Genomic DNA, 25,048 nt, shown 5'->3' with positions numbered 1-25,048 from the left:
CTATCTAATAATAATTCCATCCTGCACATACCCTTTAAGGAACCATTTCATTGCAAGTATCCAACATCTAGAAGTTAACGCTAACCCATTTGACATTGCACAGCAAGGACTGGAGGTCGGTTAAGGTTAGGCCAAGGTCTCCAGGATGCTAGTGTAGACGAGGGCGCCGCGGTGGAGGCCGGTTTGCCAGTCGTGCAACTCCTTGGGGCACCTGCGTTCTTGCAGCCTTTTTCTTTCAACCTCTCGCCTCCCAGCGCGCGCTTACACCCCTCCCCCAAGGCGGTCTGGTAGGTTAGAGCACCCCGCTGTACGTGAGGCAGGAAGTGACGTAACCTCCTGGCGGGGGGTCGGGAGAGGCGGGGCCAGACTATAAACTGCCGGTTGAGGGAGGCCCTCCGGAGAGAGCTCTGGGATCGCGGGTGGTGTACTGTACTGCGGCGGACAAGGGGGTGCCTGTGTGAGTGACACGCCGCTGCCGGAGCTCAGTCGACCCTCACGTCCTCCCCTCAGTCCGGGGGGCTGGTTCGAGCGGTCACCTCGGTGCTGTCCGGCAGCCTTTGGAGCCGCACGGGGAGCGGGGAGGCTTCGGCTGCTCCGGGCGGCGCGCGCGGGATGGAGCGGGGCCCTCGAGCCAATGGGGAAGGGACGGCGGAGGCGCGAATAGAGGGCTGCAGGTGCAGGGGGGTGGGGCTGCTGTGGGGAGAGGGGCGTCCCTTCCCTTCCCTTCCTTGCCTTTCTGTGCTCGCCTTGGTCGTGGAGAGGGGAGGGCTTCTCTAGGTAGGGCTCTCTGGGCGAAATGAGGGGTGCCCCACGTTCGCTGTCCGTCCCGCCATTCTTCTTTCGGCTCCTCATGCCCCCGGCGATCTCTCTTCCTCTCTAGCTCGCCCTTGAAAGCCGAAGGCCCTCCTGGGCCGGCCCTAGGCTGCGGGCTCCCTGCGCTGGGGCGGCCACGCTGCGGCAGCACTGGCGTGCGCCCGAGCACGTGGCTCGTCCCGGATGTCGCCCCAAGGAGCGACTGGAGGGGTGCATGGGTGACCTTGGACTGGCAGCCCTTCTCTTGCTCGGCGCCCGGGCGGGCCCTGGTCTCATTGCTGGAAGGACAAAGCTGTCACCGATTGGGTTACGAGTTGCGGGACTTTAGATGGGGATTTCTGTAAACGGTACATTTGAACTCCAATACAACCTGATCTTTCCTGCTAGGCTCTGCCTGTTGGCTTTGTGTGTGGATTCTGTTTTCCCAAGGCAGAGTCCGACTCAACGCCGCAGGTGTTCACGTTAAGAATTTTGCTAGCAATTCCTACTACAGAATGGGAGCCGATAGAATTAAGACTTATTTGTAAAAGATATTTGGAAGTTAGCTGTATGGTCTAAGGTCTGTGCTGTATTGATAAACACCGTAGAGGCTAGGTGTGTCACTGTCTGTTGGACAGTTCTTTAGGGGTAGGAAAATAATATTTTGTGATTTAGCTCTTTTCGGTTAACACGTTGCCTCTGCGCAGTGTTGGTAGTGACCTAGGGTACTTCACTTATCCAGGGGACTTCATTGCTGCTGCTTTTTCCTTTTTTTTTTTTTTTGTAATAGAAGTGGGAACTAATTGTGCTATTACAGAAGTATTTGGCTCCCCGATGGCTTTATCTGAGCTTATATATGAATTTGGAATACTAGATGCTTGATTCAGTTGTCTCTGAGCTGGGGAATTTGACCTCATTGACAAAGACATTGAAGCTGATTTCCAGAAATTACCTACTGTAAAAACTAAATTTAGATGCCCTTTTTGGCACCAGGGACTGTTTTCATGGAAGATAATTTTTCCACGGATGGGGGTGGGGGAGGATGGTTTTGGAATGATTCAAGTGCATTACATTTATTATGCACTTCATTTCTATTATTATTACATTGTAATATATCATAAAATAATTACACAACTCACCATAGGTTGGGGACCCCTGTTCTAAAGTACTTGTGGGCCCTGCTGGGGTTTTTTCTCGGTTTTGGATTGTAAGATCCTTCACGAAAAAATAGACTTTAAAAATTTGTCATTGATATCAGAGAGTTTTATATATAGGATAGTACCCTTTAAGTTTTCTTCCACGGAATATTCTTGTCAAGTCATGGTGGCTGTGAACCTAGCCTGTGTTGAAGATTATTTGATAGAGAAGAGCAATGTGGCTGACTTTGCCCTAAGGCGAGGCATTTATTTGCCTCTGATAGTGTACTTACCTGTAATGGAGCAAGGTTCCCAGCTAAACCTGAATCAGACAACAATGAAAGCTACTTTAAAATAACCCTCTGAGAGCTTTCGGAACTCTTCTGTGTAGGTGCTTTCTGTCTGCACTCCCAGATGAACACTACATAAATAGACTGCAGTGACTTAAAGTGGTCCTGACCTTAAAATTTGGCAGTTTCATTTTAGAAAGCTGTATGGGAATGAAGATTCTGCTTGTTTTCTTTGATTTCTTCCACTGCCCTTTCATTTTATGTCCATAAAATTAGACTCTTAAAGCTAAGGGAGATTCTGACCATCTCTTGTCGAGTCATTCTGCATATATACAAGTATGAGTTCTGAGGACCCTGCAGAAGTTTTGTGGGTTCATGGAATCTTTTTCACCTGGCAGATGCCTAGTTGTCTAGGGAAATAGTTTGCATAATACCTACAGCCAGTTAGCTTGAGATCTTGGAGCTCTGTGAGATAAACCTTATCAAGTTTTTTACTTTTTAAAAAATTTCCCTACTACTCAAGCTTTGCCCAGTGGCTTTAGGACTTCAGGATAAACCAGAATAGTGTCAGGGATGGGAGAAGATTCCAGGTCCAAGGTTTTCATTTTTTATTTGTTTTGAGATGGTGTTTAACTCTGTCTTCGGGGCTGGAGTGCCTTGGTGTGATCATAGCTCCTCCTGGGCTCAAGTGATCCTCCCACCTCAGCTTCCCAAGGAGCTAGGACTACAGGAATGTGTGACCATGCCTGGCTAATTAAAAAAAATTTTTTTTTGTGGAAACAGGGTTTCACTATGTTGCCCAGGCTGGTCTTGAACTCCTGGGGCTCAAGTGATCCTCCCTCCTTGGCCTCCCAAAGTGCTGGGATTTGTAGACATGATCTACTGCACCAGGCCTCTTCTACAGTATTTATCTTGAGTTGTTTGGCTTTTAGATGTGGTAAATATTTTAACAGAACAACAGGTTTCTAGACAGAGTGGTACTGTAACTGGTATAGAAAGTTTCTCTCCCATGCTTTTAGAGCATATAAATTGGAGTGATTTCAGTTGGAAGAAGATTCATTAAGGGACTCTTTTAAATAAAAAGCTTCTTTACTGTGTGTGAGGTCATTTTGAAAGAATGACTCAAATTTCAGGAGTAATTTTTATGGCTGTCATAGAGCTATTGTGGTCCACATGGATGTGGAGCTAAATGAGGTTAAAATGGAAATTGCCTAGGTCACAATTTTTTTCCTCTGGCTTGATTTATGTTATAGTCTAAATTTGGGTCTGGGGGTTGAAATATGAATAACATGTTTTCTTAGTAAAAAGCATACTTAGATTTTAGTTAGACGTAATCATTATTAATGTTCTATTAATATTTACCTGTTTCTGCAAACTGGAACTCAATCACATTTATGTAAATCCTTTATTTAGATCATTTATTTAAGTGTATTGTCACTTTAGCCTTAAAATTAATTTTTTTTGAGACAGAGTCTTGATCTTGTCGCCCTGTCTAGAGTACTGTGGCATCATCATAGCTCACTGCAAATTCAAACTCCTGGGCTCAAGTGATCCTCCTGCCTCAGCCTCCTGAGGATCTGGGACTACAGGCATGCATAGTGCCTGGCTAATTTTTTCTATTTTTAGTAGAGGAGGGGGCCTCCCTCTTGCTCAGGTTGGTCTTAAGCTCCTGAACTCAAGCAGTCCTCCCTCCTAGGCCTCCCAGAGTGCTAGCATAACAGGCGTGAGCCACCTTGCCTGGCCAAAAATTAATTTAAAACTAGAAAACTTGGGGAATGGCTGGTTCAGATGAGTGTTACACTTGAAAGCTGTTTTTTTCCTAGAAAAGGGTGATTACAATTGGTTCAGGGTGGGGCCTTTTTAGTTCTGGCTCTAGCGATTGGGTTTGTACTGTTCTGGTGCAGTGGTAGTGATAAACACTTTGTACCAGAAGGGGCAAGAGATTGTGCTTCCAGGAATATGATCTATTGCGTATTGACTGTCCTCATTAAAGCTTTGGGATTTTTATTTATTTATTTATTTATGAGACAGTTTCACTCTTGTTGCCTGGGCTAGAGTGCCCTGGCATCATCATAGCTCACCGCAACCTCAAACTCCTGGGCTCAAGTGATCCTCCCACCTCAGCCTCCTGAATAGCTGGTACTATAGGCACACATCACCACATCTGGCTAATTTTTCTATTTTTATAGAGACAGAGTCTCTATATGTCGCCCAGGCTGGTCTTGAACTCTCAAGCTCAAGCAGTCCTCTTGCCTTGGCCTCCCAAAGTGCTGGGATTGCAGGCTCGAGCCACAGCACCTGGCCAAAGCTTTCAGATTTAAAAAACATTTTTGTTAATAAGTTTTAGATATGAGACTTTTTCTAATGCCAGTTTATATAATGTCCTTTGATTTACAATCTGCATATACCTCACAGCTTGCTTTGTGCCATGTGAGTGTTTAATATGCTGTGCGACTTGTATATAGGAAAAGTCTTAAAATAGTATGCAATAAATGTCTGTTTCATAAGTCTCAGCGTAATATCACATTCAAACATCTACATCCACTCAAAGCAAATTAGTTAGAAAATCCAGATGTCAGTGAAGGCTTTAACTTAAAGTAGTTAAGTTTGTTGAATATAGAGGTGTATTTTGTTTTGACAAAAGTTAAGGTTAATTTCTTGAATTTCTAGAGATGAGAACACAATTTCCATAGCCCAATTGCCCACTGAATTTCATTTTTAGATTACCAGTTTTCAGCCTTGAACAAGTCATTAACCTTTCAGATAACTTTTCTATTGGAGGTGCTTGTGGTCTTTGTAGCATGCCTGGTTTTGACTTAATTGTGTTTTAGTTTATGGGTTTTTTTTCAGGTGGGAGTGTATGCATTTTTGTATTTGTTGCTTTTAACTACAAAATTGCTTACCTCTGCTTATCAGGGATGACATCCTAACTAGTTTTTCTCACATTTTAATTTTGAAAAATTTCAAGCCTAAATGAAAAATTGAAATAGTAGTACAGTAACTATCCATGTATCCTTTACCTAGTTTCACCAACTGTTAACAATTTGTCACATTTACTTTATTTCTTATAAACTTTTAAAAACAGAACTATTTGAACGTAAGTTAAAGATATCATGATACTTCATCCTTAAATTGCTCGGTATCCATCTCCTAAGAATGAAGGCGTTCTCCTAAAAACACTGTGCCATTATCACACTCCCCAAGTCTAACACTGACACAATAACGTTAATCAGTATGCAGTCCAAACTCAGATTTCTTTGTCTCAATAATGTCTTTCATAGCTGTCCCTATTGCTACCTCACCTCATCTCAATTCAGGATCCAATCAAGGATCACACTACATTTAGTTGTCATGTAAACTAAATATTTTGGTTCCCAAGATCTTTTCTAGAAAGGTGATAATATATTTAAAAGTAAATTTGGTATATAATAATGAGTTAATCTAGCCTGTTAATGAAAAACCCCTAGTAATCTGATATAGTGGTATCTTTCATAATTAATTCTCTATTCTAATACTAGGTTCTTCTGTGTGAATTTTCAGAATGATGAATCAAGCCAGATCAGCATTGTCTAACTTGGTAAGATATTTTCAGTTGTATTTCTGTGACTATAAGAATGTGAAATATACAAGCATGACTTTCACCCAGTAAGCATGAAGTAATACCCAAAGCTACCACCAGGTATTCATTTATATTTGAACTGTTAGTCTTGAGGCATAACAGATCTTACAAAGGAAGGGTATATTTAGATTTGGATAGGGTTAATTAATGGAAAATATTTTAAGTAGTTTCAGAGTAGTTTGGGTGTAATGAAGGGGGACAGTCAAGAAGATAAGATGAACAAAATAAAGCACTGATCAAACTGTCTAGTAGGAGACATACAAAACAGAAAGATCGAGTGAGATGAAGACTAGTGTGTGATCTAGCCTCCATCTGTGCATTGACTGAACTGGGCACAGGGCAGAATGTTGGTTTGAAAGGGGAACTTCTTTTCCCTGAAGAATGTATAGCAAGTCATAGTAATGGCCCAGTATAGTACCTGACAAAACTTTTTGCAAATATTCCTTTCTTGTCCTTCATAATACTTTCTTTTCTTTCTTTTTTTTTCCACCCCCAAAATTCTCAGTTTGGTGGAGAACCATTGTCATACACCCGATTTAGTCTGGCTCGTCAAGTAGATGGCGATAGCAGTCATGTGGAGATGAAACTAGCTGTAGATGAAGAAGAAAATACTGACAATAACATGAGGCCCGATGTCAGAAAACCAAAAAGGTTTAATGGAAATATCTGTGCAATCATTGCTGTAATCCTCTTTTTCTTCATTGGTAAGAATGGCCATTCAAAACTGAAGTGTTCCTTTTAAACTCTGGGAAGACTGTTATTTCAGCTCAGCAGATATTTTGTACCTTTTTAAGTGCCCCTAGGAATGCAATCGTGACTAAGGTTCTGTACCTGCCATTGAATTTAGTTGGTGGAAGAAGAGAGACACATGAATCATTTCAATATAATATGCACATATTATGCTAGAATACATACAGGGTATTTGTAGCATAGAAGTTCAGTCTAAGATTTCAAGGAGTGCTTCTGGGAAGAAAAGTTACCTATGCTTTGGAGACAAGTACCTGTTTGGAATAAAGTTATTATATAATTTTTTGGATTAAATAGCTTAAATTATACAAAATTGGGATGCATTACTTACATTCAAACTACTTAGAATTTAGTTAAAACCAGTATTTTGGACTGAGTGCAGTGTGACTCATACCTATAATCCCAGCACTTTGAGTAACTGAGGTGGGTGGGTTACTTGAGGCCAGGAGTTCAAGACCTGCATGGTCACCATCGCAAGACCCCTTCTCTACAAAAATTTTAAAAATTAGCCAGATGTGGTGGCACGCTTGTGTAGTCCCAGCTACTCAGGAGGCTGAGGCAAGAGGATTGCCTGAGCCTAGGAGTTGGATGCTGCAGTGAGCTATGATTATGTACCTGCACTCCAGCCTGGGGTACAGAGTGAGACCCTGTCTTGAGGGAAAAAAAGAAAACAGTATTTTCAAGGCTTAGCTGAAAGTACCAATCACTACAGGATAGATTATAAAGGAAATTCTATGAGTTCAGCTTTGAAACTTTTCGTCTTTAGGATTTATGATTGGCTACTTGGGCTATTGTAAAGGCGTTGAACCAAAAGCTGAGTGTGAGAGACTGGCAGCAACAGAGTCTCCAGAGATGGATGAGCCAGAAGAGGACTTCCCTAGAACACCCTCTCGCTTATATTGGGCAGACCTCAAAACAAAATTGTCCGAGAAGCTGGATACCACAGAGTTCACCAGCACCATCAAGTAAGCTTGAGCAACTTCACAAGTTCAACCTAAATATCTAAACAAATACTTACTGATTATTAGGGATAGTGAAACACAAAAAGGGTGACTGTTGAGGAATGGCGGTCTTAAGGAAAGGGTTTTTAGAGTAGGGAAGGGAGATTTCCATGTTTAGCTAAAGCAGGGAGGGATCAGTAAAGAATTGAAACTATGCTGGTGGGGGAAAAGGGAAGAACTGGGGATTCTCCTTTTTCTTCTTATCTATTTATTTATTTAAGAGGACTGAGTCCAGCCAGGAGTCGAACCTAGAATCTTCTGATCCGTAGTCAGATGCATTACCCATTGCACCACTGGCTCTCCTTTTCCTTAAAAAAAAATTTTTACAGGTCTTTGATGTTTTAGCCATCTGGTTCTTTGTAGCTTATTGCTTGCTGCCAGACTTTCTTCTGCTCTGATTTTCAAACTTAACCTTTTATAATGTTGTGCTGGGCTCTGCTCCTGCATTAGTAACCTTCATCTTCTAGATCATGACTAACTTGACTGCCTGACTTGATATATCTCTAGTATTTCTTGAATTTCTTTTTTGTTTGTTTTCTTGTCAAATCTGCAGGGAATAATATTCTTTGATTTCTGCGGATTCTCGCCCAGTAACCCACACTGCAAGAAATGTCCTTAAGGTTTCTATCCTTAGATTTTTAGTATCTTCCATAGACACATGTCTCTGTGTAAAGAACAAATTCATCTTTTCCCTTTTACCAGCTTCCTACTGTTTCAATGGTACTATAATCCTTAGTTTTTCTTTCTTCCTCTTTTCCTTCTTCCTTCCCTCCTCTCCCTCCCTCCTTCCTTCTCTCCTTCCTTCCTTTCTTCCTCTTCCCCTTCCTTCCTACATTACACGTAAACTTCCCTATTTAACTCTTTAAATTCCTTCATAAAGAAAGCCCTTTATCCAATCTATCTGCCAAAAAAAGAAAAGGGGAATCTTGGTGTTTTTACCTAATCTAGTGACTATTTTTGTGTATACTATATGATAGGCATTATAGATAAAATGAGAGTATAGTATACATACAAACACACACAATTACACAATCAAAGACCTATAATATGCTTAGTCTACTTAGAAAGAGCCATGGGAGATCAGAACAAGGAGCAGTTTTGGGGATTCAGAATGCTTAAAAGTAGGTGAAAATCGAAGCTGGACATCTTGACTTCACCAACAGTAGTACTATCTTTCATTTTGCTTATAGTGCATCTCCTGGAAGCTACTTATTTCCCCTAAAACTACCCTAAGCAGATGTATAGAATTAGGGTGGGGCTCATGAAAGAGTGCTTTATGGTAGATAAAGAGGTTTTAACAAGTCTGAAGTTACTTAAGATTTTGGGAACAATTTTTTTTTTCTAAGTTTTTCTCTATCTGGTCAATCCAGAGGTTTTGGGTCACAGTTCATTTATCTTAACTATGAGGGATAATATTGAGTTATGTTATTGAAATAATTTTCTTGATCCTTCAGTTAAATATATATTTTAAATTAGACTTAAGTTCATTTAAAAAGAGATTTTTTTCCTCCAGGCTGCTGAATGAAAATTCGTATGTCCCTCGTGAGGCTGGATCTCAAAAAGATGAAAATCTTGCCTTTTATGTTGAAAATCAATTCAATGAATTTAAACTTAGCAAAGTCTGGCGTGATGAACATTTCATTAAGATTCAGGTCAAAGGCAGGTATGTTGAAAGATGGTAAACTTATTTTATAGAAGTAGCTACTTTCAGATGTGCTAAATATAGCAAAGACTTTCAAAATAATAGTCAAGGTTAAGATTTAGAGCTAAATTTCCTCAAGCCAAATAATGCAAGTCTAATGCTAAATGTATTAAAGCTACTTAATTGTTTTCCTGAGAATGGCCTTAGTTTATTTTAACTTCATCTTTTTTAGCAGTGCTCAAAACTCTGTGACTGTAACGGATCTGAACGGTACCATGGTATTCACGTTGGACTATCCTGAGGGTTATGTGGCATATAGTAAGGCTACGACAGTTACCGTAAGTAAGGCAAAACAGTGCATCTCTTCCCTGTTAAATAGAGAACTCAAAAGCTCATTATCTTTACTGTTCTTAGGAATTATTGTATGAATTTACTTGTAAAATGGAACCAATCATGAGCTATTTTTGTTCTCAACCCTCCAGTGCCACAGTCAAAATAAAATGCAAAGTCCTCATGTTGGTTTGCAAGGCCCTAAACAACCTACTTATCTCCTTCATTCACTCTACTCTGCCTACTCTGACCTTCTCGTTGTTCTTCAAACACTCAAACTCAAGTATACTCCCACCTTAAGGCCTTTATAAAACTGTCTTTCCCTTTGCCTGAACCAGTCATCCCCTAAATATCAACATGGCTTGTTTCCTTACTTTGTGCAACTCTCTTCTCCAGCATTACCTCATTGGGAGGGTTTCTTTAATTATTTTATGAAAAATGTCTTCCCTGTAATCATTTTCCCCTCATCCTACTTTATTTTCCTTCATGGTACTTAATAGCACCTGACATTATCTATTCCTTTGTTTCCACTAGAATGTGAGCTACGTAAAAAGCCAGGGATTCCTTTCCTTTCGCCATGTCTCAGAGCCTTGGAGAGTGCCTGACATATGGTAGTATTTATTTGCTAGATGAGCACATTTATCAGATTCCCCCTTATGTGAAAACAGATCTCAATATCCATCTTGGCTGGTGTTCAAATTTTAAAACTACATATTTGGCCCGGCGCGGTGGCTCACGCCTATAATCCTAGCACTCTGGGAGGCTGAGGCGGGAGGATCGCTTGAGGTCAGGAGTTCGAGACCAGCCTGAGCAAGAGCGAGACCCCGTCTCTACTAAAAATAGAAAGAAATTAGCTGGACAACTAAAAATATGTGGAAAGAATTAGCCGGGCATGGTGGCGCATGCCTGTAGTCCCAGCTACTTGGGAGGCTGAGGCAGAAGGATTGCTTGAGCCCAGGAGTGAGGTTGCTGTGAGCTAGGCTGATGCCACGGCACTCTAGCCCAGGCAACAGACCCCCAAACAAACAGGTTTTTGTGGATCTTTTCCACAGGCAACAGAGTGAGACTCTGTCAAATAAATAAATACATACATACATACATACATAAATACATAAAATAATAAAATAAAAACCAAACAAACCACATATTTGTATGTCAGGTACTTCTACTGGGTACCTTCTGAACCAGATGAAGTTCTATGGTTATTCTCTGCCTTCCTGATTACTTGTGCTGTATCACTTTCCCTGGCTACCTAGAAGCCAGGAGTTGGAGATGGGTAGATTGTTCTATTAAAGAACATTGAAGGGTTATAGTTCACCTGCAAGCTTTCTATATGCAGCTACTTGGTTGTTAATGTCAGTTTATAGTTGTTCATCTGAACTCTAATATAGAGTTTAGGAACCTTAATGACATCTAAACATCATTGATTTATACAAGTCATTTTATTACAATAGGTCATTAAATATGAACTGTTCGATTTCAAATCAGAAGTGTAGTTTATTATATTTCAAAATAAGAAGCAGTACAATTAATCAAAGTATGCATCTAAACTGTCAACACAGTTTTGGCTTCTTAATGGTAGCTTGTTTATGCCAGCAGCAAAGAAGCCTGGAGAGCGAGTGGCAATACAATCACAAAAGGCATTTTCCACAGCTTGTTGGGATTGAATATTTTCCTTTCAAGAAGTGGTCCAAAGCCTGGAAGAAGTGGTAGTCAGTTGGTGCAAGGGCTCGTGAATAGGGTGGATGACAGAGAGTTTCCAATTCAGCTTCTGTAATTTGAGCAGCGTTGTTTTTTGTGACATGTGGTCTTGCAAGAGGATTGGCCTGTCTCTATTGACCAATCTCAGCTGCTCAATTGCAAGCATCCTCATTTCATCCAATTGGCTGCAGTACACATCTGCTGTAATTGATTGACCAGGTTTCATGAAGCTGTAGTGGATAACACCAGCGCCGGACCACCAAACAGACACCATTAGCTTTTTTTGATTAATACTCGGTTTTGGACTGTGTTTCGGCACTTCGTCTTTATCCAACCATTGTGCTGAATGCTTGTGTTTGTCAAAAAGAATCCATTTTTCATCACACGTAACAATATGGTTCTCCTATGTGTCATGACAGCGAAGGAAGGCCAGTTTGCAGATGATTTCTCTTCTGATGCTTGTTTAATTCATGCAGAACCCATCTATCCAGCTTCTTTATCTTGCCCATTTGTTTCGAATGGTCCAGTATTATTGGAATAGTAATGTCAAACCTTGCTGCTAATTCATGCGTAGTTTGACATGAATTCACTTCCACTACAGCTTTTAGCTCATCATTATCCACCTTGGTCTCAGGTCACCCAGGTGGCTCATTTTCAAGATGAAAATCACCAGAATGGAACTTCTCAAATCATATCTGCTGTACTGTGTGTTCATTAGCCACTTGCTTCCCAAACACTTCGTTGATATTTCAAGCTGTCTGCATTGCATTGGTTTTATGATGGAACTTATATTAAAAAATAACACGAATTTTTGACTTATTCATGGTTTCACAAAAATTGCTCTTAAAAAAATTTGAAGAAAATCACAAGCCAAACCATGCGTTGAAAGAATGAGGATGTACCTTCACAAAAATAAAATGAGTGTCAAAGTGAAATGTTAAGAGATATCAACTGTCAAACTTAGTACTTAAGGAAATCGGACACATCATACTTAATGACCTAAATAATGGTGTTTAACAGTTTTTAGACAGTTTTATTATCAGACCTTTCAGTTAAGACCTATTCCTATGTATATCCTCAATTGTCTGGGGTTTGGGCGTGGAAACTTCATGTAATTGATGCTGCCATGACTAGCCTACATATGCCTCTGTTTAACAAATCTTGTTGCCCTTTTTCTTTCCCAGAAATATCTGAAGCAATGTAAAATACCCTTTAGATGCAAGGCAGCATGGGATAATGAGACACATGAATATATGAGGCCCAAAATCTTGAATTCACTCTGTTAACTCTGACCTAAGGTTCTAAAGTTTTGCACTTGATCTTAGCCAAAAGGCCGAGAAGCGATGAAAGTTCTAAACTTTTGACTTCAGAATTCTCATATCTTTTTTAGGCCTTGGCCCCCTTTTTTTTCCCCTCTTTTGATTTCCTCTCAGGTTTGATCTGTAATAGCCTTCTCTGTCTTAGATTCTAGAGTTGTTCTGGTAACTACAATGCTTGTTAAATCTCATGTCTTTGTTCTAGGGTAAACTGATCCATGCTAATTTTGGCACTAAAAAAGACTTTGAGGATTTAAACTCTCCTGTGAATGGATCTTTAGTGATTGTTAGAGCAGGGAAAATCACATTTGCAGAAAAGGTGGGTATGGGAAGTACATTGGTGTCTTATTCTTCAGTTAAATGATATTTCTTGTTAATTTTCTTACATTTTGAAAACTGTCAGTCTTAAACTCTCATACCTGATAATATAATTTATTAAGTGCTCAACAAATAAGTTCCACTTACCTAAAGTCACAAGTAGCATCAAAACTATGACATATCTGTTTGTACTATTTTGTAGCCATTGTCTTTCAGTGAAAATGAAGTAATAAATGCTTAAGTGAAAGTAGTTTAAATTGTGTCTATGCAACCTAATTTTATGTATATACAGAATTCACTTATAAGTGTGTTTTATAAAAAGGGAATTGAAAGCCAAACCTACATAAGGGACTAGACTGGAACATATCAAAAAGATAGTGGTTGTTTGGATGGGTGTTCATTATTTTTCTTATCTCTACTCTCCTTAATTAAAGAGTTAGTTTTAAGAGAAATATCCATTTTCTAAATGTTTAAGCTGTTTGAAACATTTGAGATGATTAGTCCTCTGTAACCGTTGTCCTTTAGCATAAAGTCAACTATATATTCTTCTCATTTTGTATGATCAGATCTTCATTTTCTGAGCTTTATGTTTTTCTTTAGGTGGCAAATGCTGAAAGCTTAAATGCAATTGGTGTCTTGATATACATGGACCATACTAAATTTCCCATTGTTGAGGCAGATGTTCCATTCTTTGGACATGTGAGTTTCATTTCTTGAGTAAATGATTTTTGGAGTTCTCCAAATTGTTACTGCATTCATCTATATTAGTAGAAATAGAACTGCGCCTTCATTAAATACACTTTTTATGGGAGAGTTTTGATAGGAAGAAGATGGATTAAATTAACTTTGAGGCCTTATTATTGTTACTAAAAGTACTTTATCAGTGGTGCCTTGAATTGAGAATTTGGTGTATGCCATATAAAAACAAGAGTCACATATGACAGAGTTACTCAAACTTTTGAGACCTGAACCTGCTAAACAAAGCTTGGGCTATATAGCCTTATACCAAATCTGAATCTTATAGGGAACTTTTTGAGTAAGTGCCTGATAGAGCTCATTACCTTTTTGTTTTACTAGGCTCATCTGGGAACAGGTGATCCTTACACCCCTGGATTCCCTTCATTCAATCACACTCAGTTTCCACCATCTCAGTCATCAGGATTGCCTAATATACCTGTCCAAACAATTTCCAGAGCATGTGCAGAAAAGCTGTTTGAGTAAGTTCTTACTTAAAAACTGTCTTGCAGGGTGAGATTTTATGATTAGGGAAGAATGATAATATGTTGATTTGATAAAATGTTAAAACAATTGGCACATTTGGGAATTTGAGGGATGGTTATCTGTTAACTTGGTATAGATAACAATGAAAATTTTCTCCATAGAGTGATCTTAATGGACGTTTGATTTATAAACTCAGGAGTCCTTGTACGATTTACCCAGTGAATTCCTTGTGCAATATTCCTGGCATCGCTGCTGCTTGAGTACTTCCTGTGATGAAGCATTTGTTTCCTATGGCAACCCTTTCAGTTATTGGAGAAAATCTGTTAGAATTCATGTTGAACTGAAATCTTTTCCCCTATAACACCCATTTGTTCTGGGTTTTCTTTTTAGCAACATAGAATGAGTCCAGTTACCTTGTCTAAAAAGTGAATATTCTCACTTCTCATGGCAGTTTCCAGATGCTTTATAGCCATGATATCCTTCCTAGTGTATTAGTATCACACTTTAAAAGTAGAACCCAATTTGATTAGAGTACACATCATTAATTTTTATCTTTTTTTTTTTTTTTTTTTGAGACAGAGTCTCACCGTGTTGCCTGGGCTAGAGTGCCGTGGCGTCATCCTAGCTCACAGCAACCTCAAACTCCTAGGCTCAAGCGATCCTCCTGCCTCAGCCTCCCGAGTAGCTGGGACTACAGGCATGCGCCACCATGCCCGGCTAATTTTTTCTATATATTTTTAGTTGTCCAATTAATTTCTTTCTAATTTTAGTAGAGACGGGGTTTCGCTCTTGCTCAGGCTGGTTTTGAACTCCTGAGCTCAAACAGTCCGCCCGCCTCGGCCTCCCAGAGAGCTAGGATTACAGGCGTGAGCCACCGCGCCCGGCCCATTAATTTTTATCTTGATGTGGACATATTTCTCACTTTGTATTATTGTAGGATGGAGATCTAGTTTCAGACTCTGTGCAAGCATTTATTTTCTGTATGACATAGAACAAGTTAGGCTGACCCCTCTGATCCTGTTTCTTCAACTCAAAGAGTGGTTGGTCTCAGATGAAGAGCATCTACATATAAAGGTTTCATAAAATACTATGTGACTATTAATAATGCTCAGAGGCATTTGCAGTAGGTGATTCTTATTGACTCATACCAAACTTAGAATCAGGTCATCACACCCATCACCCGCAAGTCTTTCCCAAACTGTCACACCAGCCCCCTTATCCTTGAGTGCTCTTACCCTTGAATACTTCCTGTGATGGTACTGTATGTTAGAAGGTAATAATTTGACCTATATTTATGTGAGTCCCTTTGGAGCAGGCATTGTTGGATAACACATGACGTGAAGAATTAGATAGGGAAAGATATCTAACTACCGGTAGCACAGGAGTTTTTTTTTACAGCTGAGATAAGAATGTACATTACCTTTGTTAATGCAGAGGGTTGGGAGATATAAAAATATATTAATGAACTTTCATATATAAGGTCTTCATCATGAGTCCATTTTGGTATATATGTCAAATGTTAACTATAGCTGTGTATCTGGTAGAAAGGCATTCATTGGATGAGGACAGGTAGAGAAATTTTTTAAAAATTCTTTAAACTGGGAAGTAACTCATGGTTTTCAAATGACTGCTTATAAATCAAAGTAAGACACAAATGGGTGAGCACTAGGGAGTAAATTTCATGTTTTTGTTTGTCTGTTTCACCTAGAACTTCATCGGACAGAAAATAGGACTGAGTTTTGTAAATTGGGGGAAATAAACAATAACTCAAAACTCTGATACCTGTTTTCTACTTCTAGATATATGGAAGGAGATTGTCCTTCTGATTGGAACATAGACTCTTCTTGTAAGCTGCGATCCTCACAAAATAAGAATGTGAAGCTCACTGTGAACAATATGCTGAAAGAGATAAGAATTCTTAACATCTTTGGAGTTATTAAAGGCTTTGTAGAGCCGGGTAAAGACCTTTGTTTTTGTTCTGTTTTTCTTGCTATTCTTAAGGATTTGGGTAGAGAAGGAGGAAGTGTAGGAACGCTGGCTTGGCTTGGTTTTGTTGTGAAGTGCTAAATCTTGTCTGTCCTAAGTTGAACTGTTTAAACGTCGGCTTTATTGGGAGGTTATAAGGCCTTAGGAAATTGACTTGTTAAAAACTGACCATTATGACTAGAAAATCTATTTTAAGTTATTGACTATTAGACCAGCAGTAAGCAAATTTCTTAAGGGGACCGATAATAGACATTTTGTGGGCTATACAGGTTCTGCAACTATTCAACTCTGCTATTCTAACCTGAAAACAGGCATAGACAATACGTAGTGAATGGGCATGCAAGCTGTAGTTTGCCAATCCTTGATTAGACTGTTTTAAATGCAATCAAACAGTCATATCATTTAGTAATAAAACCCTTTGGACTTTAAGTTCCTTACTAAGCAGTTAGTGAGCTCAGATAAGTAGTCAGTGAGTAAATTTAATTGACAACATAGAAAAACAACAATACTAATAAAGGAAAAAAATTAATATTGTCATGTGAATTTTTAATTCCTGGAGTCCTTTAATTAAAGATCTGAAGTAAGGCTCTTTTATCCGTAATAAATATACTACACTTTATCCTTCTACTAACCTACTTATTCTAGAAAAAGTTTGAAAGCTGATTGTATAAGTTATCTTTTTTTTTTTCTTTTTTAAAGATCGCTATATTATAGTAGGGGCCCAGAGGGATGCCTGGGGTCCTGGAGCTGCAAAGTCCAGTGTAGGAACAACTCTCCTGTTGAAACTTGCCCAGATATTTTCAGATATGGTCTTAAAAGGTAGAGTACAAGTTGATTATTTATGTGCTACATATAGTTCTAGATGTTATCATATGCTTTGCTCACTTTTGCCTGTCTTATGGTTCTAGACCCTTAGTTCTTAAATACAAGGCAGATAGTCTTTTGTTGTAGTTGCCTTTTGACTTTGAAATAGCTTTCCATGAAGTGTCTTTGCTGCACTAGAGATCATCAATATTTTTGAGACACTGGAAAGTATTATATTGAACCCCAATTCTTAGTTTGATATATCCAGAATGATACAGCAAATCTAATATAGTCCCTAAGGTGTGTATTTGAAAGCAGTGGCATATCTCTATACTCACAACTATTGTAATTTTGTTCTGTTTACTTTTGAAGTCTTTCTCTCATGGTACTTGCTACTCATCTGCACCCACCTATACACACATGCAAACCCACATCATGTTCTTGAAACTTTGGGGTCAAAGAGTAAGTTGCAGTGCTTAAATTTTATACCAAAGTACATTAATGGGGAAAAATACATACCCAGGAAAGTGGGTGGGATGGAGGGCACTGGTACATGTAGCTCCAAAAGGAGCTATCACAAACATAATTTGTCTGGAAACTTCCTATAACTTTAATTTGTGAATTTTTATTCTGTTACATAATTTTTAAAATAATTCAGTGTTTTAAGTAACTTACCTCTAAGCAGATTGTTCTCAAAGAAGATACATATCATGCTTATACTGTGATTTCAAATATTTATTGGTCCTGAAGTTAGGGACTCAAAACATGGACTTGTAAAAGAGTGACTACCCATAAGTTAGTCCCTACTACGTACTTGAAATATTACTTGCAGTTGATTTCTTACCTTGTTCTTCAGAGATTTCTTTAAAGATTTATTCTTATTCCTTTATTCTTTCACCTGGGATCTCAAAAGGAAAGGAAATATTTTTGGATCTGCTATGTTGAATTAGATGCTATTCTTATTCATCTTAAGTCAGCTGCCGCCTATAACCTTTCCCAGGGTAAAGCTAATTTTTTATTCTGTTTCAGATGGATTTAAACCCAGCAGAAGCATTGTCTTTGCCAGTTGGAGTGCTGGAGACTTTGGAGCTGTTGGTGCCACTGAATGGCTAGAGGTATTATTTTTATGTATCATCAATTCCCAGAATGGGCACTTGAACTTGGTATTGGTTTAAACAGAAGCCATGCTTTTTTTTTTTTTAGAGTCAGGGTCTCTCTCTGTCCCCCAGGTCGGAGTGCAGTGATCATAGCTCACTGCAATCTCAAACCCATGGGCTCAAGTGATCCTCTCACCTGAGCCTTCCAAAGTGCTGGGATTACAGGTGTGAGCCACCATGCTCAGCTTTGCCTTTGTATATTTAGTCTCAATAGAATCCAGGTTTCAAAATGAATCCCTTTTAATAGCCACTCTGTGATAAATAAACTAATGCATATTGATATGTTATTATTTTTCCTTCTAGGGATACCTTTCCTCCTTGCATTTAAAAGCTTTCACTTACATTAATTTGGACAAAGCTGTGCTTGGTAAGTGTCCTTTTCATTAGCTGTTTATGAATTTAGGCAAACTACTTAAAAAACAGTGGAAGAAAGCTTTATAAAGCAGAACTTGCTATTGTTTTTTTACAATTTACATTGGTCATAACCAGATCAAAAGATTCTGAGCTTTTTCTCTTGAATAGTCCATCAGGTTACAGAATGGGTACAGATTGCCTTGTCTAGAGCAGTGGTTTCTAAAAGAGTTTGAATGTTATTTAAAGTGCAGATGTAGCTGACAGATGAAGTGCCAGTAGCAAAACCTCTCAAATTGGAAAGAAAAAGGAAAGTGTTACAATTGAACTAAATGTTCATTAGGTTAGTCATTTCCCTGTTTTACCTCTGTAGCAGAATGTACTGAATAAAGCAATCTTACTCTTGCTAGCAGATGACTGCCTTAACTTGGGTGAACAAAAAAGCTGAAAAAAGAGAAAATCAACCAATGTTGATGATGGGGAGGCTATGCATGTGTTGGGGCAGAGGATAGAATATATGGGTTACCACTGTACCTTCCTCTTAATTTTGTTATGAACCTAAAATTGCCTAAAAGTCACTAAGATTAAAGTATGAAAACTCAAGGAATAAGAGCCTCAATTGAGTCAAGTTAGAGTTAGCAAAGTTACTAAAGTACTTGGCTCTTAAATTACGCTTGTCTACTTTATTAATGGGTTAATCGTTGTATACGGCCAATGATCTAGGTTACCATCTTCCTATTTGTCAAGTACTTTTAGTCGTAGAAATAGCAATGTGAAAATTACTTGACTGGAAATGGGACATTAAAATAATTTCTTTGCAGGTACCAAAAACTTCAAGGTTTCTGCCAGCCCGCTGTTGTATACTCTTATCGAGAAAACGATGCAAGATGTGAGTGTATACCTAATTACAAAAAAATATGTAACTTATTTTTTTGTTGAATTTATATAAGATGAAAAACATTGATATTTAAACCATTATTAGTAACCAATAACAGGAATTTAGAATAAATTCTATAGCAGCATTATTTAAGTCATACTCTTGGCTTTTTGGTCCCTAACCTGTTGAACCATGTGAAGTGAGGGAGGTGGTATATGAAGGGCTCCAATCTAAAGAATGTAGTCTATTTAGGAATATATAGCAAAATGCCATGAGGCCTGAGCTGTAGTGTAGGTGCCTATAAGGGGATTGTATATGGAGTCAAAATGTTAAGGAAGGTCTAAGTGAACTTGAATTACACCTAAGACTTAAATAAGACCAGATGAAACATTCATGAAGTAAAACAGACATGTGAATGATCATAGTTTTGAATGAGGGAGGAACCTATGAAAGAAAGTATTTGCCTACTGGGGTTAGAGGCTATATATTGGAGTGATTACAGTTGGAGAAGAACAAAGGTCATATAGCTCTTGGCTTTGATCCCATGGGGTACCAGGGATTATTATAGGATCTCAAACAAGAGAGTAATGTGTTTGCCAGTTAGGCTGACAGCATAAAATGTGCTAGAAAGAAGAAACCAAAAACAGGCATATCATGAAGGCTAGAGAGGGCTTTTAAAATTGTGGTTAAGCCACCTTTAAAATGTCATTAAGAAGGAACACATTTTTCTCACCATAACTATAGGACTGACAGCATGAGCTTAGTAGTAATAACTTAAGAAATTTGTTTTAACTGTCTTAAATGTTTTTCAAGAAGATATAGTAGTTTAATGCTTTTATAAATGTTTGTAGAGAGAAACATGTTAGTGACTAGCCTGAATAACAAAATTCAGAAAGGTTAGTTTTAATGGTAAATTTCTTATTTTACAGGTGAAACATCCACTTACTGGGCTGCCTCTATATCAGGACAGCAACTGGGTCAACAAAGTGTAAGTTTAGAAAGGTGAATGAAGAAGCTAATAGAAAAGCAGAATTGCCCAGTAGCACCTACTGTGTCAGCTAGAGTTCTAAACCTAACCTTGCAGTGAGCTTACCTATACCTACAGAGATTCAATTTAAGAATTTATTTGGGGATCGGGAGAGCATTTCATGGTAGCACATTCTGGTCTTTAGAAAACTTTCTAAAGACACGTTCTCTTTCCTTGCAGTGAGAAACTTTCTTTTGACAATGCTGCTTTCCCTTTCCTTGCATATTCTGGAATCCCAGCAGTTTCTTTCTGTTTTTCTGAGGTAAGTCTGAACTCTAAAGGGTTGTATCTGTCAATCTAAATAGCAAACAGAGAGGCTCTCTAAAAGAAAGTGATCTTTATTTAGGAATGGGGCATTGCAATGGGAATTCGAGTGCCATAGTAAACTATGTGCATATTCAGGAAGCTAAGGGAAAACAAAGGTTTTTAAAGGAAAAATGAGGAGTATTACATAATTGTTTTGAGATAATTATTCTTTGCTACTAAGGTCAATAACAAGGGGGACATCTGTCTGGGGTTGGACAGGCAGTTTCTGGACAGATGTCCTCCCAAACATTTCTTTGTGTAAGGTTGCAACAGCCATTGTGCAAAGTTGTGGTTTTTATAAAGTCTTCTGTGATAGTTTTGTTATTAGGCATATTAAATGTGAGAACTCTCTCTTCACACAACCTTCCCCAGCTCTATTTGTAAGGGTTTTGTTTTCTTTTTATTAAAGATACAGAGTCTCACACTGTTGTGCAGGCTGGAATGCAGTTGTGCAATCATGGCTTACTATAGCCTTGAACTCCTGGGCTCAAGCAGTCTTCCTGCCTTAAGTCTCCCGAGTAGCTGGGACCACAGGCACTCACCACCATGTCTGGCTATTTTTTAAATTTTTTATGGGCACAGGCTCTCACTATGTTGGAAAGGCTGGTATCGAACTCCTGGAGTTTGAGGTTGCTGTGAGCTATGATGACACCATGGCACTCTAGCCTGGGCAGCAGAGCAAGACTCTGTCTCAAAAAAAAAAAAGTATATTTCATGCACGTTATCTTTTTCCATTAATATGGGCAAGATTCCCAGTGAGAAGACAAGGAATACAGCCTCAAGGAATTTGGTTTTGGTTAGAAATATATTCAGGGTATATGATGCAATAGAACAGGGATTCTGTACAACCTGGAAGAAAGTCTTTCTAGGTGTAGAGTAGATACTTCCTCTGAAAGTAGCAAGAATGATGTCTTCCTAAAGTGGTACATATGAGAAGAAATTGGGATGGTAATATATTAGAAGCAAGGAAAAAATTGTAGTTACTGTTACCTTGATGGTGAAGCCAGATGTGAGGCTTCTGCTCTTATAACCTACATGAGTACAATTGCCTAGCTTTGTTTTCCAGGACACAGATTATCCTTATTTGGGCACGACCAAGGATACCTATAAGATACTAACTGAGCGTGTCCCTCATTTGAACAAAATGGCACAAGTGGCAGCAGAAGTGGCTGGTCAGTTCATGATTAAACTTACCCATGATGTTGAATTGAACCTGGACTATGAGAGATATAACAACAAAATGCTTTCAATTGTGAGGGATCTGAACCAATTCAGAGCAGACATAAAGGTGAGCACTAATTGAAATTATGTTCTTATTGCTGAACTATCAAGCCTTTTGAAGTGTGATGTTTGTTCCCAAGGAAGGCTGTTCCCAAGGAAGGATATATATGATTGGTAGCCAAAGTACATTTTAAAGTGAAGTGAGGTATAATGTTGCTTAGAATTTGTAACTCATTTGAAAGAGAAGTTGGGAGGCTGTGAGTTATCTAAGATAGATCACAGCAAATATTTCAGAATCTAGAGCTGTTAAGTTTTCTGTCATTCATTTATTCCAGGCAACCCATGAATAGGACACAAAGATCTCAACTATGAGTTTGGACTATGACATGGATGGAAAGAGAACATAGCCAGTAGTTACAATTGTATTTAGTGTCGACCCTGTGCATCTAGCATTTAAACATTCAGTTAAACTAAACTAATATTATTCCAGCTGGTTGTATGACAGTAGGAGTCATTTAACAAATCTCTTAATTGAAGTAAATCACTAATAACTAAATCAACATCTTTCCTTGAAACGAGTTGTTAACTGTTCAGAAGATATTCTAGTTATTACTAGATGGAAATAACTAGAGTCTGAGGTACATTGAACCAAAATGTTTGAGGTTTTCCCCCATAGGGAAATTGAACTTGGAACAATATAGTTACATAGGATTATATACTTTCACTAATTAAATTATGTTAAATTTCTTGATGAGGATGGTTTTCTTAGGCTAAGAATGGATAAGTAATTGTCTGTTGGGTTCAAATATGTGTGTATTACCATAGTTTATAGTGCTTGGAACCTCTTGTATAAGGTGCCAAAGTCTAGCTTTCTGAGTCTTGAGTTTATCTGTGAGTCATATCCTTTTATTAGAATCTCCTCTGTTGCCACACATAAATTAGAAAGGTATATAAAACAACATGCTTAGAAATATAACTGCTAATAATAGTGAATTTAATGTGTTTCTGTTTCAGGAAATGGGCCTGAATCTACAGTGGCTATATTCTGCTCGTGGAGACTTTTTCCGTGCTACTTCCAGACTAACAACAGATTTCAGGAATGCTGAGAAAACAGACAGATTTGTCCTGAGGGAAATCAATGATCGTATCATGAAAGTAAGTAAACTCCTAGAAAAAGGGGAACTAAAATATGTTAAATTTTTAGTTGGTAAATTTTACATTTCTACAAAGTGGATTCTAGGAGCCTAGACTCTTTGCTGCTTTAAGAATTAAGCACAGATTTTTAACTCTTAGCAAGATCTACACCCAACATATCTAAACTGAGAATAGAGACATTTGACATATTAGTAATTTTTTTCACCTTTAGAAATATTTTAGAAGAGATCATTAATGATTTTTTTGCTGTCATTTTCTATTTCTGTTGTCTAATTCAGGCCTTAATCTCGTTATCCTAGTCTACCTGAAAGAAACAGAAGACTTGTAAACCTTGCATATATATATATATACTGCAACCAAAATCTGAATACAATTATAGTTCACTTTTTTTTTTCTTTTTTTTTTTTTTTTTTTTTTTTTGAGACAGAGTCTCACTGTGTTGCCTGGGCTAGAGTGCCGTGGCGTCAGCCTAGCTCACAGCAACCTCAAACTCCTAGGCTCAAGCAATCCTTCTGCCTCAGCCTCCTGAGTAGCTGGGACTACAGGCATGTGCCACCATGCCCGGCTAATTTTTTTTCTGTATTTTTAGTTGTCTGATTAATTTCTTTCTATTTTTAGTAGAGACAGGGTCTCGCTCTTGCTCAGGCTGGTCTCGAACTAAGCTCAAACAATCCGCCCGCCTCGGCCTCCCAGAGAGCTAGGATTACAGGCGTGAGCCACCGCGCCCGGCCCTCAGCATTCTTAAATTCAGGAAATTTTGACATTTGAAGTGAGAACAACTGTTGGATTTTGTATGACCAAAGTCATAGCACTGTGTAAGCTTGTCTTGTATATTTTGTTTTCACAGGTAGAATATAACTTCCTCTCTCCCTATGTATCCCCACAAGATTATCCTTTCCGACATATCTTCTGGGGCTCCGGCCCTCACACGCTGTCAGCTTTAATAGAGAACTTGAAGCTGCGTCAGGAAAATAATGGTGCTTTTAATGAAACACTGTTAAGAAACCAGTTGGCTCTAGCTACTTGGACTATTCAGGGAGCTGCAAATGCCCTCTCTGGTGACATTTGGGACATCGATAATGAGTTTTAAAAGTGATACCCATAACTTACATAAGAACAGCAGGGCAGTCTGGTTTCTAGACTTGTGCTGGTTATGTTAAAATTTCAGTAGGGCTACAAAACCTAATGTTAAAATTCTATCCTATCATCTTGGTACTACTAGATGTTTTTAGGCAGCAGCTTTTAATACAGGGTAGGTACCTGCACTTCAAGTTAAAGTGAATAACCACTTAAAAAATGTTCATGATAGAATATTTTCTCTAATTATCTCTAGTATTTTAAGTGCTTTGTAATGGTAACTGCCTCTTTCCTGTTACAGTTTTGAAAACATCAGAACCAGTTATGTGAACTATTACTCCTAAGTACATGAGCTGGTATCTTTTGTGGGAGGAAGAAGGTGGTATCTGCTCAAGGTTAAAATTAGTGGCTTAGTGTGATCCTCCATCCTCATTTAATGCTAGATAGGAGATACCAGGTTGTAAGACCTTATGCTCCAAATAAGATCTATTCCTTTCCATAAGGATTTAGCTGGTTTCTGCATTCCTGAATGAAACAGTTAACTTTCAGAAGAGGTGAGGTCTGAAATAGAAGTCCTTCTGCTGGATAAAATGAGGATCAACTGTTTATTGCAGGAGCAAGGCCTTAATGTATTAACCTCAATGTTATTTATGAAAAGAGGAGACCAGAAGCCAAAGACTTAGTATATCTTCTTTTCCTCTGTCCCCTGCCCCATAAGCCTTTGTTTAGTTTTTTGTTGTTGTTTTTTTCCAAAGTATTCTGAAAGAGAACCAGTTTCAGGTGTTTAATTTCAGACTCAGTTGGTCAGACTTTAAAGAACACACTGCCAAATTTTGGCCAAAGTGTTACTCTTTTGGGAAAGCTATCATTTTGGCACTGAGATATTTATTGTTTATTTATCAGTGACAGAGTTCACTATAAATGGTGTTTTTTAAATAGAATATAATTATCGGAAGCAGTGCCTTCCATAATTA

At 38.6% G+C, this 25,048-nt stretch overlaps 1 protein-coding gene across 2 annotated transcripts; it reads left to right on the top strand.

Annotated features, from left to right (window-relative positions):
* The first annotated feature begins 348 nt into the window (after positions 1-348).
* On the top strand, positions 349-25,048 carry TFRC (transferrin receptor). Of its 2 annotated transcripts, none has more exons than XM_012641284.1 (19): positions 349-457; positions 5,737-5,795; positions 6,343-6,541; positions 7,351-7,549; positions 9,099-9,248; positions 9,463-9,565; positions 12,780-12,893; positions 13,493-13,591; positions 13,970-14,109; positions 15,913-16,070; positions 16,799-16,918; positions 17,933-18,018; positions 18,364-18,427; positions 19,233-19,300; positions 20,218-20,276; positions 20,496-20,577; positions 21,688-21,909; positions 22,857-22,997; positions 23,845-25,048. In XM_012641284.1, the coding sequence occupies exons 2-19, from the start codon at positions 5,760-5,762 to the stop codon at positions 24,085-24,087; spliced, it is 2,283 nt and encodes a 760-aa protein (XP_012496738.1). In that variant the 5' UTR covers positions 349-457; positions 5,737-5,759; the 3' UTR covers positions 24,088-25,048. The 2 variants fall into 2 exon arrangements, with proteins under 2 accessions (XP_012496738.1, XP_012496728.1); XM_012641274.1 differs by having other exon boundaries at positions 426-457; positions 5,759-5,795; positions 9,460-9,565.

Source organism: Propithecus coquereli, unplaced genomic scaffold (assembly GCF_000956105.1).
Source record: "Propithecus coquereli isolate 6110/MARCELLA unplaced genomic scaffold, Pcoq_1.0 Scaffold10, whole genome shotgun sequence".
NCBI classification, from domain to species: domain Eukaryota; kingdom Metazoa; phylum Chordata; class Mammalia; order Primates; family Indriidae; genus Propithecus; species Propithecus coquereli.
The sequence above is the reverse complement of the archived record's forward strand: the minus strand, read 5'-3'. Positions and strand labels throughout refer to the sequence as shown.